The sequence below is a fragment of the Salmo salar genome, chromosome ssa14 (assembly GCF_905237065.1).
Source record: "Salmo salar chromosome ssa14, Ssal_v3.1, whole genome shotgun sequence".
In the NCBI taxonomy this organism is placed as follows: domain Eukaryota; kingdom Metazoa; phylum Chordata; class Actinopteri; order Salmoniformes; family Salmonidae; genus Salmo; species Salmo salar.
In genome coordinates, this window is record NC_059455.1 from 75,572,793 (window position 1) to 75,595,003 (window position 22,211).

Here is a 22,211-nt window from a genome sequence, read left to right on the forward strand (position 1 = left end):
GCTCGTATTAAGTATCGTCCCTCCTATTAATATTGAAATGCCAGCTGAAGGGATACTTTTATATAAAAACAACTTCAGTCATTTAAAGTTGAGTATAATAACCAAACGCCAGAATCCAAGCGATATATTGCGACATAACCATTGTAAAACGAATCAGATTTAGATCATTCTTGACATTGTTTCTACACGGACCATCTATAGGACAGGAATGACCGGAAACACATAAGACACAATCACAACAACACACGGGCCTATGTCTAACTAGCTACACGAAATCGAAGTGAAATTGCATAGATAATCTAACAATAGCAACATTTTATGTTACTTTACTCAACTTTTTAAAGAAACGAAACACTGGTAAGGTAAGTACTTCGCATTTGTTTTATTGAAAACCGAGCTAACTAGACGTTAGAAAGAACCGCTAACGTTAGCTCGCTGGTCAAACGTGACATTTGATACTTCGGAAGTTACAACGATATCAAACTGAACGTCACCTTGTATTTAGTTATGATATTACAATCTATGATCAACATTCAGGCATAGTCCTAGGTTCTAAATACATAAAGGTAACAACAGTGGAATGTTTACTGCATTTTATAATTCCAAGTGTCGTGATGATGTTGCCATATGTGGTCTTACTTAGTTGTTTTTCTCGCCTTTGCAGACAGCGTAAGGAGTCAGTATGTTCAGTTTTTCGGACATCGTAATAAAGACTCTTACAAGAAGTCATCGTCAGAGGGGGATACAGATGGGTTCGTGATAATCGGTGAGAAACACACGAAACTTCATCTTGCTCAATTTGTAAGAGTGAGAAATGTAAATCTGCTATATGTAAATCAACGTCTAGATGCTCAACAGAACTTTGAGGTTTCAGGCCATCCTACTGCTCAGTAGGCTCCGGTCAGTTTGGAAACCAACACTCACCATCTAACAAGTTGGGCGGAACACACACTCAAAGTAATGGTGTGATTATCATTTAATCCATGAAATGTGTGGATTCCACAATGCTCTTCTGGTTGTACAAATCTTGTTTCATAAATCAATGTCTCTAAATGGTGGCTGGGCCTCTCCTGATCACCTACTGATATCACCCAGAACAATGCTTTGGGGTTGTGTCTCAGATAGTTGCACACAATGTTGCCATTGTGTCCAGTACTACTTTATTATAAAATTGTATTTTAAATGTTTCAAATTGCTGTACACATTTAGTCAAGAACATAGGCCTATATTTTGAGTTTCTTGTTCCTTTTTACATTTTATATGAACCATTTTTTATCACCAAGACTAAATCCTGAACCTCTACTTTGTAACACTAAGCTTCAAAAAGAGTCAGTCCATGTACACTAAACAAAAATATAAACGCAACATGTAAAGTGTTGGTCCCATGTTTCATGAGCTGAAATAAAAGATCCCAGAAATGTTCCATACGCACAAAATCTTATTTTGTGCACAAATTTGTTTACATTTATTCTTTGCCAAGATAATCTGGCGTATCAAGAAGCTGATTTAAACAGCATGATCATTACACAGGTGCACCTGTGGGGACAATAAATGGACACTCTAAAATGTGCAGTTTTGTCACATAACACAATGCTACAGATGTCTCACGTTTTGAGGGAGCGTACAATTGGCATGCTGACTGCAGGAATGTCCACCAGAGCTGTTGCCAATTAATTTAAGTTCTCATATGCCACCTCCAAGGCGTTTTAGAGAATTTGGCAGTAAGTCCAACTGGTTTCACAACTCCAGACCAGGACCTCCACATCCGGCTTCTTCAGCTGTGGGATTGTCTGAGACCAGCCACCTGGACAGCGGATGAAACTGTGGGTTTGCACAACCAAAGTATTTCTGCACAAACTGTCTGAAACAGTCTCAGCGAAGCTCATCTGCGTGCTTGTTGTCTTGACTGCAGTTCAACGTTATAACGGACTTCAGTGGGAAAATGCTCACCTTCGATGGCCACTGGTGAAGTGTGCTCTTCATGGATGAATCCCGGTTTCAACTGTACCGGGCAGATGGCATTGTGTGAGCGAGTGATTTGCTGATGTCAACTTTGAAGAGTGCCTCGTGGTGGGGTTAGGGAAAGGGGGGATACCTAGTCAGTTGTACAACTGAATGCCTTCAACTGAAATGTGTCTTCCGCATTTAACCCAACCCCTCTGAATCAGAGAGGTGCTGCCTTCATCAACATCCACAGGGTTAACTGCCTTGCTCAGGGGCAGAACGACAGATTTTTACCTTGTCAGCTCAGGGATTCGATCCAGCAACATTTTGGTTACTGGCCCAAAGCTCTAACCACTAGGCTACCTGCTGGTTATGGTTTGGGCAGGCATAAGCTACAGACAACGAACACAATTGCATTTTATCGATGGCAATTTGAATGCTAAGAGATATCGTGACGAAATCCTGAGGCCCATTGTCGTGCCATTCATCCGCCGCCGTAACCTCATGTTTCGGCATGATAATACACGGCCCCATGTCGCAAGGATCTGTACACAATTTCTGGAAGCTGAAAATGTCCCAGTTCTTCCATGGCCTGCATACTCACCAGACATATGTCACCAATTGAGCATGTTTGGGATGTGTACAACAGCGTGTTCCAGTTCCCGCCAATGTCTAGTAACTTCACACAGCCATTGAAGAGGAGTGGGACAACATTCCACAGGCCACAATCAACGCCTGATCAACTCAATGGGAAGGAGATGTCGTGCTGCATGAGGCAAGTGGTGATCACACCAGATACTGACTGGTTTTCTGATCCATAACGCTACCTTTAGGTATCTGTGACGAACGGATTAGAGGTAGACCGATTAATCGGATTGGCCGATTTTTAATTAGGGCCGATTTCAAGTTTTCATAACAAACGAAAATCGGTATTTTTGGACGCCGATTATTGTTTTTTAATATTTTTTTTAACCTTTTATTTAACTAGGCAAGACAGTTAACAACACATTCTTATTTTCAATGACGGCCTAGGAACGGTGGGTTAACTGCCTTGTTCAGGGGCAGAACGATTTGTACCTTGTCAGCTCGGGGATTCAATCTTGCAACCTTACGGTTAACTAGTCCAAAACTCTAACCACCTGCTTTACATTGCACTCCACGAGAAGCCTGTCTGTCACGCGAATGCAGTAAGAAGACAAGGTAAGTTGCTAGCTAGCATTAAACTTATCTTATAAAAAAACAATCAATCAATCATAATCACTAGTTAACTACACATGGTTGATGATATTACTAGTTTATCTAGCCTGTCCTGCATTGCATATAATCGCTTAGGTACACGTAGCTCCAACCATAAACATCAATGCCTTTCTTAAAATCAATACACAAGTATATATTTTTAAACCTGCATATTTAGTTAATATTGCCTGCTAACATTAATTTCTTTTAACTAGGGAAAATGTGTCACCTCTGCAACAGAGTCAGGGTATATGCAGCACTTTGGGCCGCCTGGCTCGTTGCGAACTGTGTGAATGCTATTTCTTCCTAACAAAGACAGCCAACTTCTCCAAACGGGGGATGATTTAATAAAAGCGCATTTGCGAAAAAAGCACAATCGTTGCACGATTGTACCTAACCATAAACATCAATGCCTTTCTTAAAATCAATACACAGAAGTATATATTTTTAAACCTGCATATTTAGCTAAAAGAAATCCAGGTTAGCAGGCAATATTAACCAGGTGAAATTGTGTCATTTCTCTTGTGTGCATTGCACACAGAGTCAGGGTATATGCAACAGTTTGGGCCGCCTGGCTCATTGCGAACTAATTTGCCAGAATTTTACGTAATTATGACATAACATTGAAGGCTGTGCAATGTAACAGGAATATTTAGACTTAGGGATGCCACCCGTTAGATAAAATACAGAACGGTTCCGTATTTCACTGTAAGGAAAAACGTTTTCGAGATGATAGTTTATGGATTCGACCATATTAATGACCAAAGGCTCATATTTCTGTGTGTTATTATGTTATAATTAAGTCTGATTTGATAGAGCAGTCTGACTGAGCGGTGGTAGGCAGCAGCAGGCTCGTAAGCATTCATTCAAACAGCACTTTCGTGCGTTTGCCAGCAGCTCTTCAAATTTTCAAATTTATTCAAATCAAATCAAATTTATTTTTATATAGCCCTTCGTACATCAGCTGATATTCTCAAAGTGCTGTACAGAAACGCATGCCTAAAACCCCAAACAGCAAGCAAAGCATGTGAAAGAAGCACGGTGGCTAGGAAAAACTCCCTAGGAAAAACTCCCTAGAAAGGCCAAAAACCTAGGAAGAAACCTAGAGAGGAACCAGGCTATGAGGGGTGGCCAGTCCTCTTCTGGCTGTGCAGGGTGGATATTATAACAGAACATGGTCAAAAATGTTAAAATGTTAAAATGTTCATAAATGACCAGCATGGTCAAATAATAATAATCATAGTAGTTGTCGAGGGTGCAACAAGCACGTCCGGTGAACAGGTCAGGGTTCCATAGCCGCAGGCAGAACAGTTGAAACTGGAGCAGCAGCACGGCCAGGTGGACTGGGGACAGCAAGGAGTCATCATACCAGGTAGTCCTGAGGCATGGTCCTAGGGCTCAGGTCCTCCGAGAGAAAGACAGAAAGAGAGAAAGAGAGAATTAGAGAGAGCATATTTAAATACACACAGGACACCGGATAAGACAAGAGAAATACTCCAGATGTAACAGACTGACCCTAGCCCCCCGACACATAAACTACTGCAGCATAAATACTGGAGGCTGAGACAGGAGGGATCAGAAGACACTGTGGCCCCATCCGATGATACCCCGGACAGGGCCAAACAGGCAGGATATAACCCCACCCACTTTGCCAAAGCACAGCCCCCACACCACTAGAGGGATGTCTCCAACCACCAACTTACCGTCCTAAGACAAGGCCGAGTATAGCCCACAACGATCTCCGCCATGGCACAACCCAAGGGGGGGGGCGCCAACCCAGACAGGAAGACCACGTCAGTGACTCAACCCACTCAAGTGACGCACCCCTCCCATGGACGGCATGGAAGAACACCAGTAGGCCAGTGACTCAGCCTCTGTAAAAGGGTTAGAGGCAGAGAATCCCAGTGGAAAGAGGGGAACCGGCAAGGCAGAGACAGCAAGGGCGGTTCGTTGCTCCAGCCTTTCCGTTCACCTTCACACTCCTGGGCCAGACTATACTTAATCATAGGACCTACTGAAGAGATAAGTCTTCAGTAAAGACTTAAAGGTTGAGACTGAGTCTGCGTCTCTCACATTGGTAGGCAGACCATTCCATAAAAATGGAGCTCTATAGGAGAAAGCCCTACCTCCAGCCGTTTGCTTAGAAATTCTAGGGACAATTCGCTGTGCTTCAAGGAGTGCGCTGTTTGACTTCAAACATATCAACTCCCAAGATTAGGCTGGTGTAACCCATGTGAAATGGCTAGCTAGTTAGCGGGTGCGCGCTGATAGCGTTTCAAACGTCACTCGCTCTGAGACTTGGAGTAGTTGTTCCCCTTGCTCTGCATGGGTAACGCTGCTTCGAGGGTGGCTGTTGTCGATGTGTTCCTGGTTCGAGCCCAGGTAGGAGCGAGGAGAGGGACGGAAGCTATACTGTTACACTGGCAATACTAAAGTGCCTATAAGAACATCCAATAGTCAAAGGTATATGAAATACAAATCGTATAGAGAGAAATAGTCCTATAATTCCTATAAAAACTACAACCTAAAACTTCTTACCTGGGAATAATGAAGACTCATGTTAAAAGGAACCACCAGCTTTCATATGTTCTCATGTTCTGAGCAAGGAACTTAAACGTTAGCTTTCTTACATGGCACATATTGCACTTTTACTTTCTTCTCCAACACTTAGTTTTTGCATTATTTTAAACCAAATTGAACGTTTCATTATTTATTTGAGGCTAAATTGATTTTATTGATGTATTATATTAAGTTAAAATAAGTGTTCATTCAGTATTGTTGTAATTGTCATTATTACAAATACATTTTCTTTTAAATTGGCCGATTTAATCGGTATCGGCTTTTTTGGTCTTCCAATAATCGGCATCGGCGTTGAAAAATCATAATCGGTTGACCTCGGATGCATGTGAAATCCATAGATTATTTAAATTGACTGATACCTTATGAACTGTAACTCGGTAAAATCTTAAATTATTGCATGATACTTTTTTATATTTTTGTTCCGTGTTGTTTTAAGTATGTCACCAGCATTGAATAATGTCTTTCAACACTTGAGGTTGAGATGAACCTGAAATGAAAGTAAGGCGTTGCAGAACAGTTTTCTCGTGCTCATGGGCACGGTAATTTTGCATAACAAGAAATGAGCATAATATAGGATTGCTACATGCTTTACTGAAAAATGAAGGTAAATCCTGCCAATTTTGAAGGTTCAATGCAAGAACCTCCTTTTAGTACCTTTTCAAATTCTAAGCCTCAAATAATGAAGATGTTATTGGAAGCTCCCTCCCCCTCTTTCCTCTACCAGTAAAGAGCAGTATAATTGGCTCTTTAAAAAAACGGCGTTGACTGGGAGCGCTGCTGGTGGACCTGGGTTCAAATACTACTCAGTCATTTCAAATACTTTAGCTGGGCTTGATTGGGCTTGCCTGGTGCAATGGAACCAATAAAGTAGTCACAAAAGTGCAAATGCAACCCATCTGGCACTCCAGACAGGTTAAAGCCAACGCCAAACGTATTTAAAGTGATTTCAAATAGTATTTGAACCCAGCTTTGGCTGTTGGTGGAGCAGTAGACACAGATGGTCAGGAGTTGTATGTTTCTCTTGGCAGACAGAAGAGAGCCGGTCTCAGAGCCAGCGTTTCTTCCCAGATAAAGTAGAAAGTCTGACTGAGCTCACAGACGTTCTAGTGTAAACCCAATGACTGTGCTCTGTTTAATCACATTTTCTGTTCAAAGACGCCAATGACTGCGTGTGTTTTTGTAAGGAAGGAAGGGCTCAGTCAGGTGGCTGATGAGGAAACCAGGGAGTTTTGAAAGGTGAATCACCAAAATGGAATTAATAGATTTACTCTGGGTGTAATGAATGTTGATGGGAGTTGTGGTAGTGGCTTTCAATTAAAGTACAGTTAGGCTAATTTGTCCAGCTGCATTGAAAATGAACATTCGTAGACAATTTTTTATTTATAAGTTTATACAGTAAAAAACTATCTGTGAAGGTTAGCTACGCGTTTCCCTGAAATTTGCCATTCACGTTTGCCGTTCGCACCACAGCCTCTTTTCACGTTATACTCTTTCCTGGTACTGATGGCTCCAGACCAAAGGGAGCAGATGTTCTTACAAAGCTGATCTGTGGGGCTCTGTCTGGGTCCCTGTGGCGGGGGGGATATCATCTGTCTGGGTCCCTGTGGCTGGGGGCATATCATCTGTCTGGGTCCCTGTGGCGGGGGCATATCATCTGTCTGGGTCCCTGTGGCAGGGGGCATATCATCTGTCTGGGTCCCTGTGGCAGGGGGCATATCATCTGTCTGGGTCCCTGTGGCAGGGGGCATATCATCTGTCTGGGTCCCTGTGGCAGGGGGCATATCATCTGTCTGGGTCCCTGTGGCAGGGGGCATATCATCTGTCTGGGTCCCTGTGACAGGGGGCATATCATCTGTCTGGGTCCCTGTGGCAGGGGGCATATCATCTGTCTGGGTCCCTGTGGCAGGGGGCATATCATCTGTCTGGGTCCCTGTGGCAGGGGGCATATCATCTGTCTGGGTCCCTGTGGCAGGGGGCATATCATCTGTCTGGGTCCCTGTGGCAGGGGGCATATCATCTGTCTGGGTCCCTGTGGCAGGGGGCATATCATCTGTCTGGGTCCCTGTGGCAGGGGGCATATCATCTGTCTGGGTCCCTGTGGCAGGGGGGCGATATCATCCGTCTGGGTCCGTATGGTAAGGGGGGATATCATCCGTATGGTAAGGGGGGGATATCATCCGTATGGTAAGGGGGGATATCATCCGTCTGGGTCCGTATGGTAAGGGGGGATATCATCCGTCTGGGTCCGTATGGTAAGGGGGGATATCATCCGTCTGGGTCCGTATGGTAAGGGGGGGATATCATCCGTCTGGGTCCGTATGGTAAGGGGGGGGGATATCATCCGTCTGGGTCCGTATGGTAAGGGGGGATATCATCCGTCTGGGTCCGTATGGTAAGGGGGGATATCATCCGTATGGTAAGGGGGGATATCATCCGTATGGTAAGGGGGGGGATATCATCCGTCTGGGTCCGTATGGTAAGGGGGGGATATCATCCGTCTGGGTCCGTATGGTAAGGGGGGGATATCATCCGTCTGGGTCCGTATGGTAAGGGGGATATCATCCGTCTGGGTCCGTATGGTAAGGGGGGATATCATCCGTCTGGGTCCGTATGGTAAGGGGGGATATCATCCGTCTGGGTCCGTATGGTAAGGGGGGGGATATCATCCGTCTGGGTCCGTATGGTAAGGGGGGATATCATCCGTCTGGGTCCGTATGGTAAGGGGGGGATATCATCCGTCTGGGTCCGTATGGTAAGGGGGGATATCATCCGCCTGGGTCCGTATGGTAAGGGGGGGATATCATCCGTCTGGGTCCGTATGGTAAGGGGGGGATATCATCCGTCTGGGTCCGTATGGTAAGGGGGGGATATCATCCGTCTGGGTCCGTATGGTAAGGGGGGGATATCATCCGTCTGGGTCCGTATGGTAAGGGGGGGGATATCATCCGTCTGGGTCCGTATGGTAAGGGGGGATATCATCCGTCTGGGTCCGTATGGTAAGGGGGGATATCATCCGTATGGTAAGGGGGGATATCATCCGCCTGGGTCCGTATGGTAAGGGGGGATATCATCCGTATGGTAAGGGGGGATATCATCCGTCTGGGTCCGTATGGTAAGGGGGGGATATCATCCGTCTGGGTCCGTATGGTAAGGGGGGATATCATCCGTCTGGGTCCGTATGGTAAGGGGGGGATATCATCCGTCTGGGTCCGTATGGTAAGGGGGGGATATCATCCGTATGGTAAGGGGGGGATATCATCCGTATGGTAAGGGGGGGATATCATCCGTATGGTAAGGGGGGGATATCATCCGTATGGGTCCGTATGGTAAGGGGGATATCATCCGTCTGGGTCCGTATGGTAAGGGGGGATATCATCCGTCTGAGTCCGTATGTTAAGGGGGGATATCATCCGTCTGGGTCCGTATGTTAAGGGGGGGGATATCATCCGTCTGGGTCCGTATGGTAAGGGGGATATCATCCGTCTGGGTCCGTATGGTAAGGGGGGGATATCATCCGTCTGGGTCCGTATGGTAAGGGGGGATATCATCCGCCTGGGTCCGTATGGTAAGGGGGATATCATCCGTATGGTAAGGGGGGGATATCATCCGTCTGGGTCCGTATGGTAAGGGGGGGATATCATCCGTCTGGGTCCGTATGGTAAGGGGGGGATATCATCCGTCTGGGTCCGTATGGTAAAGGGGGGATATCATCTGTCTGGGTCCGTATGGTAAAGGGGGGGATATCATCTGTCTGGGTCCGTATGGTAAAGGGGGGGGTATCAACTGTCTGGGTCCGTATGGTAAGGGGGGATATCATCTGTCTGGGTCCGTATGGTAAAGGGGGGGGTATCATCTGTCTGGGTCCGTATGGTGGGGGGGTTGATATCATGTGCCACTCTATTAACCGTTCACTTTCCCAGCCAGCAGCCTGCCGGTTGGGTAGGTTCAGGCTGAGGCTGTGGGAGAGAAACCCTGCCCACTGGGATTTTCCGCTGGGATTGGGAGGCTGGCAGCAGGATCCTCTGTGGCCCTTCTCGCTTCCATCCACATTTGGTTATTCAGGCAGAGAGAAATCCTCTTTGGGAAAGAGAGCGAGGGAGAGAAGGCAGTGCATTAAAAAATGAGACCCCCCCTTTTTATGATTTTTTAGTGAAAGAGCTGTTATTTATTTTTATGGCTGAAAAAGCCTCTCTAGGTTTTGGCCCACAGCATGACTTCACAATCTGATTATTCAGACCAATAACCAGTCATCTTTTATTTTCATTTGTATGCTCTTTCTTTGAAGGGGTAAGCGGGGTAGACTAGACTATCTGCCAGTCAGGGCTGTGTATTCAAATATATACAAATTTGTATCAACACGCCCACATGATCAGACTGAGCATTTCTATGGCCAAAGGAAGCTCAGGGAAATAAATTACAAAAAATATATTTAGTTATTTTCATGAAATAAACACACACAGTGATTTTATTAGACATACAGTGTGATTTAAACATTTTATATAAAAAAAGATTGTTTTCCCTTAAAGACTGCATGCAATCTGCAGAGTCTACCCCTGACACTAGATGGCGGGATGGCTCACATTTCTCAGGGGCCATGGAGTTTAATCTCATTTACCTCAGAAGATTAGCTAATTAGCTATTACAATAACAACGAATCCCTCTTCCCAGTCTAAGCTGTTCATCTGTAACACCACATTTTTTTGTCCTGTCAGATGGAATAAGATGAGAAAGGATTTGTTTTTATCTCCCTAGTCATCTCTGTGACGATCCAAGTCGAGGGCCTTCAGTCCCTCAAAGGCAGGATGTGTGTTTGCACATCCCTGTCTGACGCTGACACTCTTGAGGAGTGGGCCTGGTTGACTGCTGAAGTCATGAGCAGCTGCCTGTGCCTTTTCTGGGAGCCCATCTCCCTCTCTCACAGGCTCTAATCCCAGCCGGTAGACAGACCATAGCCTTACTTGTATTTGGGTGGCTGTCAGTGTCTACAGTCTCACGACAGTTGAAGTTGTCTCTTTCACTAACCTCATGTTCAATAAGCCTACACCCCCCACACCACATTAATTTGAACCTTTGTCCTCAACTGTTGTTTTTGTGTCTAAAGTCTTTATTTATTTAGCTCAGATAGTAGGCCACTCAGTAGCAATTGCCACTGTTTTCCAGGGAGTCCTAAAATCATTACAGGTAATGCAAGGGTGTGCATCGTGCATGTGAGTTCATAAGTGTTTTAGTCATTGATCACTGGTCGCTTAAGAGAAGATTGTGACTTAACCCATCCAGAAAATAAACCTGAGGCTAACAGTGTCTATCATTAGTAGAGCTAGTTTGTTCTATCCTATCTGGACTGGCAGAGCTGTTTTTAAAAGAAGCCTGCTAGCCTGACAAGCTGCATGTCATTGTCAAGGTCCACACTCTAAGCAGGTCACACAACTCCAGCATGAATCATGACATAACGTGATGTCATTGACAAGGTCCACACTGCACAGAGCAGGTCGATGCAGAATGTAACTGTGCTCCTTTTCATTCCTCTTCGCTTGTGTTAAGTTGATCAGCTCATGATCCAAACCAGAACGTTTTAGGCCCCTCTCCTGCCCTGGCACCGTTTAGACAAGATTTTCATTTTGACGTCTTTTTTTTTTGCCAGTCCAGTTTCCACTGGCAATTATCCAAACACACAAAGTGAATGTGTTTTCACGATGTTGAACATGAAAACAACATGCAGCCTTACAATAATGTGAAGTCAAGTACAACCGAACTAACCTGTCCTCTGTATCATAAAGCAGAGATTGTGTGTGATATATATATATACTTATTTCAGTGCTTTAGGCTGGTTATCCCTCTCTCCTGAAGGATTTAGTGAATGGGAGAAATACATTCCTGCATGCTATTGAGCAGACGGATGCATGCTCTATGTTTTACTGACAGCGAGAGAGAGGCCTGTGTCTAACTGACTGAGTCCAGAGACAAGGCCATGCATGTACAATGCTGACGACACATAGAGGTGAATATAGGCTAGGCTTACTTTACATGGCATTATTTAGATGCCCTTGTTGTCTTAGGACTTGCACTGCTTGCTGTGGAATAATGAGTGCTTTGTAGGTGAACAATGCTTACCATGCCAAGAATTAATTCCCAGATGTGGATGGAAATCTGGGCTTGTCAGGAAATTGAGAGAAGAGCTAGGGATATTTTTGTACCTGTAGGCCTGAGGGGGGGGAAATCAAAGCTATAAATTCAAGGCATAAAAGGCACTTATATTGCATACTTCTATACCTCAAACATGGATGGAAATATGAATATCCATCATAACAATAAATTAAGACAATAGACAAAATATTTGTATTAAAATAAAACTAATCTGAGCTTGATGTTAGTGAAGCTGAGAGACATTGTACTACTAGACTAGAGTGAGCTGATAGATCCCATTGTTCCTGTGTAGAGTAGGGTAACCTTTGTTTTTTTCAGGGTGCTCTGGGCCTCAATTCCCTCTCATGGAGATAATTTAACCCTCTGTAGACGCACTGAGCTCAGATCAAAGGAAGCTGGTGAGATCAGGGAGGATGACTCCATGCTGGAGAGCGAGTTCACTCCCAGAGGAGAGGGGTAGGAGTGGAGATGGAAATGGTTACAGAGGGAAGGAAAAAGGGAGGGAGGAGGGTTTGAAAAGTGTTTATCTGTGGACATTGACAACATGCAGTCAATTAGTCTAGTTACTAAGGTCCAGTAGTTGTCCCCCAGATGACATGATGCAAGAGGAATGGGGTTGGGGACATTTTTATTTTTACCTTTTTATTTAACTAGGCAAGTCAGTTAATAAGAACACATTCTTATTTTCAATGATGGCCTAGGAACAGTGGGTTAACTGCCTTGTTCAGGGGCAGAACGACAGATTTGTACCTTGTCAGCTCGGGGATTCGAACTTGCAAACTTTCGGTTACTAGCCCAACGCTTTAACCACTAGGCTACCCTGCCGCCATAGCCTAGGTTACACCAGGGTGAGGGTTGTGGACACAGGCTTGGTTACACCAGAGAGAGGGTTGTGAACAGGCTAGGTTACACCAGAGAGAGGGTTGTGAACATAGGCTAGGTTACACCAGAGAGAGGGTTAGGAACATAGGCTAGGTTACACCAGGGAGAGGGTTGGGAACATAGGCTAGGTTACACCAGGGAGAGGGTTGGGAACATAGGCTAGGTTACACCAGGGAGAGGGTTGGGAACATAGGCTAGGTTACACCAGGGAGAGGGTTGGGAACATAGGCTAGGTTACACCAGGGAGAGGGTTGGGAACATAGGCTAGGTTACACCAGGGAGAGGGTTGGGAACATAGGCTAGGTTACACCAGGGAGAGGGTTGGGAACATAGGCTAGGTTACACCAGGGAGAGGGTTGGGAACATAGGCTAGGTTACACCAGGGAGAGGGTTGGGAACATAGGCTAGGTTACACCAGGGAGAGGGTTGGGAACATAGGCTAGGTTACACCAGGGAGAGGGTTGGGAACATAGGCTAGGTTACACCAGGGAGAGGGTTGGGAACATAGGCTAGGTTACACCAGGGAGAGGGTTGGGAACATAGGCTAGGTTACACCAGGGAGAGGGTTGGGAACATAGGCTAGGTTACACCAGGGAGAGGGTTGGGAACATAGGCTAGGTTACACCAGGGAGAGGGTTGGGAACATAGGCTAGGTTACACCAGGGAGAGGGTTGGGAACATAGGCTAGGTTACACCAGGGAGAGGGTTGGGAACATAGGCTAGGTTACACCAGGGAGAGGGTTGGGAACATAGGCTAGGTTACACCAGGGAGAGGGTTGGGAACATAGGCTAGGTTACACCAGGGAGAGGGTTGGGAACATAGGCTAGGTTACACCAGGGAGAGGGTTGGGAACATAGGCTAGGTTACACCAGGGAGAGGGTTGGGAACATAGGCTAGGTTACACCAGGGAGAGGGTTGGGAACATAGGCTAGGTTACACCAGGGAGAGGGTTGGGAACATAGGCTAGGTTACACCAGGGAGAGGGTTGGGAACATAGGCTAGGTTACACCAGGGAGAGGGGTTGGGAACATAGGCTAGGTTACACCAGGGAGAGGGTTGGGAACATAGGCTAGGTTACACCAGGGAGAGGGTTGGGAACATAGGCTAGGTTACACCAGGGAGAGGGTTGGGAACATAGGCTAGGTTACACCAGGGAGAGGGTTGGGAACATAGGCTAGGTTACACCAGGGAGAGGGTTGGGAACATAGGCTAGGTTACACCAGGGAGAGGGTTGGGAACATAGGCTAGGTTACACCAGGGAGAGGGTTGGGAACATAGGCTAGGTTACACCAGGGAGAGGGTTGGGAACATAGGCTAGGTTACACCAGGGAGAGGGTTGGGAACATAGGCTAGGTTACACCAGGGAGAGGGTTGGGAACATAGGCTAGGTTACACCAGGGAGAGGGTTGGGAACATAGGCTAGGTTACACCAGGGAGAGGGTTGGGAACATAGGCTAGGTTACACCAGGGAGAGGGTTGGGAACATAGGCTAGGTTACACCAGGGAGAGGGTTGGGAACATAGGCTAGGGTTACACCAGGGAGAGGGTTGGGAACATAGGCTAGGTTACACCAGGGAGAGGGTTGGGAACATAGGCTAGGTTACACCAGGGAGAGGGTTGGGAACATAGGCTAGGGTTACACCAGGGAGAGGGTTGGGAACATAGGCTAGGTTACACCAGGGAGAGGGTTGGGAACATAGGCTAGGTTACACCAGGGAGAGGGTTGGGAACATAGGCTAGGTTACGCCAGGGAGAGGGTTGGGAACATAGGCTAGGTTACGCCAGGGAGAGGGTTGGGAACATAGGCTAGGCTACGCCAGGGAGAGGGTTGGGAACAGGTTAGGCTACGCCAGGGAGAGGGTTGGGCACAGGTTAGGTTACGCCAGAGAGAGGGTTGGGGACAGGCTAGGTTACGCCAGGGAGAGGGTTGGGGACAGGCTAGGTTACGCCAGGGAGAGGGTTGGGAACATAGGCTAGGTTACGCCAGGGAGAGGGTTGGGAACATAGGCTAGGTTACGCCAGGGAGAGGGTTGGGAACATAGGCTAGGTTACGCCAGGGAGAGGGTTGGGAACATAGGCTAGGTTACGCCAGGAGAGGGTTGGGAACATAGGCTAGGTTACACCAGGGAGAGGGTTGGGAACATAGGCTAGGTTACACCAGGGAGAGGGTTGGGAACATAGGCTAGGTTACGCCAGGGAGAGGGTTGGGAACATAGGCTAGGTTACACCAGGGAGAGGGTTGGGAACATAGGCTAGGTTACACCAGGGAGAGGGTTGGGAACATAGGCTAGGTTACACCAGGGAGAGGGTTGGGAACATAGGCTAGGTTACACCAGGGAGAGGGTTGGGAACATAGGCTAGGTTACACCAGGGAGAGGGTTGGGAACATAGGCTAGGTTACACCAGGGAGAGGGTTGGGAACATAGGCTAGGTTACACCAGGGAGAGGGTTGGGAACATAGGCTAGGTTACACCAGGGAGAGGGTTGGGAACATAGGCTAGGTTACACCAGGGAGAGGGTTGGGAACATAGGCTAGGTTACACCAGGGAGAGGGTTGGGAACATAGGCTAGGTTACACCAGGGAGAGGGTTGGGAACATAGGCTAGGTTACACCAGGGAGAGGGTTGGGAACATAGGCTAGGTTACACCAGGGAGAGGGTTGGGAACATAGGCTAGGTTACACCAGGGAGAGGGTTGGGAACATAGGCTAGGTTACACCAGGGAGAGGGTTGGGAACATAGGCTAGGTTACACCAGGGAGAGGGTTGGGAACATAGGCTAGGTTACACCAGGGAGAGGGTTGGGAACATAGGCTAGGTTACACCAGGGAGAGGGTTGGGAACATAGGCTAGGTTACACCAGGGAGAGGGTTGGGAACATAGGCTAGGTTACACCAGGGAGAGGGTTGGGAACATAGGCTAGGTTACACCAGGGAGAGGGTTGGGAACATAGGCTAGGTTACACCAGGGAGAGGGTTGGGAACATAGGCTAGGTTACACCAGGGAGAGGGTTGGGAACATAGGCTAGGTTACGCCAGGGAGAGGGTTGGGAACATAGGCTAGGTTACACCAGGGAGAGGGTTGGGAACATAGGCTAGGTTACGCCAGGGAGAGGGTTGGGAACATAGGCTAGGTTACGCCAGGAGAGGGTTGGGAACATAGGCTAGGCTACGCCAGGAGAGGGTTGGGAACATAGGCTAGGCTACGCCAGGGAGAGGGTTGGGAACAGGTTAGGCTACGCCAGGGAGAGGGTTGGGAACAGGCTAGGTTACGCCAGAGAGAGGGTTGGGGACAGGCTAGGGTTACGCCAGGGAGAGGGTTGGGGACAGGCTAGGCTACGCCAGGGAGAGGGTTGGGGACAGGCTAGGTCACGCCAGGGAGAGGGTTGGGGACAGGCTAGGCTACACCAGAGAGAGCTGCAGGCGTGCTCTGGTCCACGTCGTGCTCTGTGGAACTGTATTGTTAACTGTGTTAATGCTGTGTAATCCATTAATGTGATCAGAAGGCCACTCTACTCGTTAAACCACATCTAATCACCCAACTGACCTGGTTGTCCCAATGAAGGAAAAAATACACCAATCAGGTGTACTTCTGTTACGAAGACCACTAGGAAAGTAGGACTTGGACAGGGGTCTAGAAGTGGGACTCATGCACATGTATGTTGATGAAGAATCTAGGCCTAAGCCCACAGTGTATAATGACACAATGTCTCTTGTTTTTTTCTCTCCAGGAGAAACTGTTGAGGAACAGAGGCAGAAGATCCAAAACGTGAACATCAGCAAACCATCATGTAACGTCATAGTGCAACCATCAAAGGTGATTGTCTTTATAACCAGGGGGCAGCGCTATGCAGAACATACAGTATAACGCTCCCTATGGGATCTGGTCAAAAGTAGCACACCATATAGATGATAGGCCGATGGGCTGTCATTTAGGACGCAACCTGGGTTGCGTTACTCAAAATGGCCAAGATGTCCGTCATGCATGTGCTGTACCAGGAAACACAACTGTTGTAGACTTAAACGGACAGCAGTGAGACTGACTGACTTAAAGGACTGTGAGTTTGCTTTCTTCTTCTCTGTCTGGCCTAGCTCATCCTGCCTTAATACATACTGCCTACAGTCAGTCTGCTGCTGCTGTGTTGGTGACAGATGCTGAGTGGCATGGGTGTGATCCTGTAAACTCACACACACACACAGAGGCTTGCGGGCCAACGCATGCAACTACCATTCAGCACGCTCCATGCCTGCTACACTGGGTCTGGACTGAAGTCTGGACATATGGTGGCTGTAGAAAAGCTCTATTGTGTTGCTGCTAGTTGTCCGTATGATCTGGTTAGCGCTACTAGTCCTTGAAGTCGCCTGTGGCCATTATGGGTTTAATCAAGGGCAATATGTCAATGGAAGCTGTGTGTGTGTGTGTTGGAGATTCATATGGTGACATTGCACTGCAGCTTGGCTCCCGTTGTTCAATGAGTGAGATCTACGGTGTGCCGTGCCCTGCCCTTTCATGTTGTGCACACAGGAAGTTACAGACCCATGACCTTCATACTGTACAGACACCTACCTACAACACTATAAACCTGGTCTGCTTCAGGATGGGCTATATATGACAAATCGAGAGGGACAGATGGTGGGACACTACCTACAGTGTTCTGTATTGGTTGTTACAGAGGTTATATTAGGCTATAGTGGTTAAGGTTTAAAAATGTAAGCTTATTTTATATATGAAGTGGTAGAAGTTATGAAAAATAAGGAAAAGACCACATGCTGCTGTTCATGCTCCCAGGTGAGTCCTCATCATCGTGTTTGAGAGCACAAACACTCTGAGACTCATTAAAGGATGTTTCCGTGGTTACGTCCCAACTGAATGTTATGTTAATTGCAGAGGAATAAGCCATTTCCTGTAACAACATCTTCTGTGCATTTAGGCTTTCATTCGGTCTTAATTACAAGGCCCAAAGCACAGCTTAAGTCTCCAATCTAGCACTTGGTGTGTACACCGGATCCTTTTGAATTAACGAAGTCAGTTAAACAGTAGGCCTATAATATCATGGAAGACACAGGCTAAAATCATTTTGTGTGGCGCTTGCTTGTGTTTTGTGGTACACTCACTAGTATGCTAGTTGAGTTTTAATGTCACATGCACAAGTACAGTGAAATGCCTTTCTTGCAAACTCAAAACCCAACAATGCAATAATCAATGTATTACTAGAAGGGGAAAAAAAGAGATAAGAATATGAAATACACAATTAAGTAACTAAGCGTACTATATACAGAAAATATTTAAAGTCAGTTCCAATACCATATTTACATGTGCAGGAATACTGGAATGATGGCGGTAGATATGTAAAGGGTAAGGTGACTAGGCAACAGGATATAAGATAAACAGAGTAGCAGCAGCTTGGAAGGTAAGTGGGTGTGCGGGTGTGTAGAGTAAATGTATGTGCAATTTATGTGTGAGTGAGCAAATGATGGTGTGTGTGTGTTGGAGTGATAGTGTGGGTGAGTGTGTAGGGCCCTGTGTGTGTGTGCATAGAGACAGTTCAAATATTGAAATAGGTCAATAAAGATCGAAGTAAACTTGGGCCGTGTAGGTATTTTGTTAACTATTTATCCGTCGTATTGCTTGGGGATAGAAGTTGTTCAGGAGCCTGTTGGTGTCAGACTTGATGCACCGGCACCTCTTGCCGTGCGGCAGCAGAGAAAATAGTCTATGGCTTGGGTGGTTAGAGTCTTTGACGATTTTCCGGGCCTTCTTTTCTCACTGCCTGATATAGAGGTTCTAGATGGCAGGGAGCTCGGTCCCAGTGATGTACTGGGCTGTCCACACAACCCTCTGTAGCGCCATGCGATCGAGGGTGGAGCTATTGCCATACCAAACAGTGACACAGCCAGTCAATATGCTCGCAATGGTACAGCTGTAAAATGTTTTCAGGATTTGAAGGCCCATGCCAAACCGTTTCAACCTCCAGAGGGGGAAGAGGCACTGTCGCGCCTTCTTCACAACTATGCGTGTGTGTGTTTTGGACCATTTTTAAGTCTTTAGTGATTTGGACACTGAGGAACTTGAAGCTGTCTACCTGCTCTGCTGCCGCCCTGTCGATGGGGCTGTGCTCGCCCCCCCCCCCCCTCCCAATTCCTATAATCCACAATCGGCTCCTTGGTCTTGCATGTGTTGAGGGAGAGGTTGTTGCTCCGACACCATATTGCCAGGTCACTGACCTCCTCCCTGTAGGCTGACTCATCGTCGCCGGTGATCAGGCCTACCACCATTGTCAGCGAACTTCATAATGTTGTTGGAGTCGTGCGTGGCCACACCTTGTGACTTCCTTCATTAGGACTTTGCAGACCTCTGAAACGTCATCTTGACCGTGTCGTGACACTGTTTTGTGTTCGATCACTAGTGTTTTAGTTGCAACCTACCCACCCTTAAATCTGTTTTCATGTTTTGCCAAAAATTTGCCACATTAGTGTTCCTTGTCATGTGTAGCCTACACTTGTTTCTAAATGTAATGCCTGAAGGTGGACATTTTCTCTCCTCTTCTCCCCAGTCTTCCAGTGCGACACCTTCCCAGGCCCACCAGTCTCCAGCCCCCGCTCCACCTTCCGTGATCGCCCCATCACCAGGGCCCATGTGGAAGCCCCCTGCCCCCATCGCGGAGGCCCCACCGTCTCTCCCAGAGCTACTAGGAGATGTCCCATTCACCCTGGCCCCCCATGTCCTGGCCATGCAGACAGGGGGTCCCGGGTTCCCCCTCTTTTCTGAGATGCTGATGTCCCCCCGAGACATCAACCACAACCTGGCCTCCTTCACTTACGACTTCACCCTGGAGAACTCTGTGCTCTGTGACCATTGACCTGTCTACTTTCTGACTGTATGACCTCTGACCTTTTTGATCTGTCAACCTCTCCTCCAATACCAACCCTTTGTCAACCCTGGGTCGTGTTCATTGGGAAGCAAACAAACAGGGCGGGACAACCTGGGCTTGCCTAATAAGAAAGGCACATTTTTGTTTTCCTTTGCAAAGAGTTTAGCTACATGTGCTCTACTGAACACAACCTTGGACTGTCTTGTCTCGTTACCATTCAGGTTTAGTTTCAGTTCCATGGGGGTCTGTCTGAGAATGGCAGTACTATAATAAACCTGGTTCTGGTGATGATCATCATTAGGTGGGGTCAAAATTGCACCTGCCTGCAGTGATGTAGGTACACACAGTATGTAGGTAGATGGGTACACAGAGTTCCACCTTTTTAAGATTGCGGACTAGGAAAACTAGTTAAGAATGTTAATCACTTGCTGATGCATGTCATAGTAGTGCTGGTTCACTGTTTTAAGTGTGTGTGTGTGTCAGAAGAGCGTTAGCTTCATGTCTGATGATAGGAATGTTTGAACATAGCTGAGGCTGGCATTGAAGAACAGAGTCAGGGTCTAGATTCACCTGCTGTTGTTGTTGGTTTAGGAATCACTGATTGACCTTTTGGGTTTGCACTAATGTACGTACCAGACAGATTTCAAATCGAATCTTAGGAAGGAAATTACTTCTTTATCTGGTTACGTTTTTTTAACCTGGTGTCCTCACCTTTGCCAATGAAGTTTACAAGACAAGACAACAAGACATTTCCAAAAAGTTTGTGTAGCATAAGCATTTCTACAATGGACCTTTGTAGCTTTTTGATAATGTATTTAAAATGTAAGAATATATATCCCCTAATTTTCAACAGTTATTATCAGGATAGTGTCCTTCTCTTTTGATCATCTTCATTACTTGTTGTAACCTCCCAAACATTGTATTTGTTATTTATTCTGTTTTAGTCTGGGGTTTTTTAACAGACCAAGTTTCCTCCAGTTCTCATGGCACAGTTCAGATTTGAGTGTTTCAAGGTATCCTGTAATATACAGTGCCTTCGGAAAGCATTCAGCCGTCCTAGATTTTTTTCCCCCACATTTTGTTACGTTACAGCCTTATTCTAAAATGGATTAAATAAAACATTTTTCTCAGCAATCTACACACAATAACCAATAATGACAAATTGAAAGCAGGTTTTTAGATATTTTTGCAAATGTATTACAAAAAATAAAAACTACGTATTTACATAAGTATTCAGGCCCTTTGCTATGAGACTTGATATTGAGCTCAGGTGCATCCTGTTTCCATTAATCATCCTTAGATGTTTCTACAACTTCATTGGAGTCCAACTGTGGTAAATTTAGTTGATTGGACATGATTTGGAAAGGCACACACCTGTCTATATAAGGTCCCACAGTTGACAGTTCATGTCAGAGCAAAAACCCAGCCATGAGGTCAAAGGAATTGTCCATAGAGCTCCGAGGCAGGATTGTGTCGAGGCACAGATCTGGGGAAGGGTACCAAATAATTTCTGCAGCATTGAAGGTCCACAAGAACACAGTGGCCTCCATCATTCTTAAATGGAAGAAGTTTGGATCAACCAACACTCTTCCTAAAGCTGGCCGCCCGGCCAAACTGCGCAATCGGGGGAGAAGGGCCTTGGTCAGGGAGATGACCAAGAATCCGGTGGTCACTCTGACAGAGCTCCAGAGTTCCTCTGTGAAGATGGGAGAACCTTCCAGAAGGACAACCATCTCTGCAGCACTCCAGCACTCAGGCCTTAATGGTAGTGGCCAGACGGAAGCCACTCCTCATTAAAAGGCACATGACAGTCCGCTTGGAGTTTGCCAAATGGTACCTAAAGACTCTCAGACCATGAGAAACAAGGTTCTCTGGTCTGATGAAACTAAGATTGAACTCTTGGGTCTGAATGCCAAGCGTCACATCTGGAGGAAACCAGGCACTATCCCTACGGTGAAGCATGGTGGTGGCAGCATCATGCTGTGGGGATATTTTTCTGCGGCAGGGACTGGGAGACTAGTCAGGATCGAGGCAAAGATGAACGAAGCAAAGTACAGAGAGATCCATGATGAAAACCTGCTCCAGAGCGCTCAGGACCTCAGACTGGGGTGAAGGTTCACCTTCCAACAGGACAACGACCCTAATCACGTAGCCAAGACAACTCAGGAGTGGCTTTGGGACAAGTCTCTGAATGTCCTTGAGTGGACCAGCCAGATCCCAGACTTGAACCCGATCGAACATCTCTGGAGATACCTGAAAATAGCTGTGCAGCAACGCTCCCCATCCAACCTGACAGAGCTTGAGAGGATCTGCAGAGAAGAATGGGAGAAACTCCCCAAATACAGGTGTGTCAAACTTGTAGTGTCATTCCCAAGAAGACTTGAGGCTGTAATCGCTGCCAAAGGTTCTTCAACAAAGTGCTGAGTAAAGGGTCTGAATAGCTATGTAAATATAATATTTCAGTTTTGTTTTATTTATTTTTATACATTTGCAAAAATGTATAAAAAACAGTTTTTGCTTTGTGCATTGTGTGTAGATAAGGATTTTTTTAACAT

General features: G+C 46.5%; 1 protein-coding gene across 1 annotated transcript; it reads left to right on the forward strand.

The window, feature by feature from the left end:
- The first annotated feature begins 24 nt into the window (after positions 1 to 24).
- On the forward strand, positions 25 to 20,900 carry LOC123726794 (UBAP1-MVB12-associated (UMA)-domain containing protein 1). The gene is made up of 4 exons (XM_045694807.1): positions 25 to 362; positions 665 to 766; positions 16,516 to 16,601; positions 19,339 to 20,900. Exon 4 carries the CDS (start codon positions 19,420 to 19,422, stop codon positions 19,642 to 19,644), a length of 225 nt encoding a protein of 74 aa, XP_045550763.1. The 5' UTR covers positions 25 to 362; positions 665 to 766; positions 16,516 to 16,601; positions 19,339 to 19,419; the 3' UTR covers positions 19,645 to 20,900.
- The last annotated feature ends 1,311 nt before the right edge of the window (positions 20,901 to 22,211 follow it).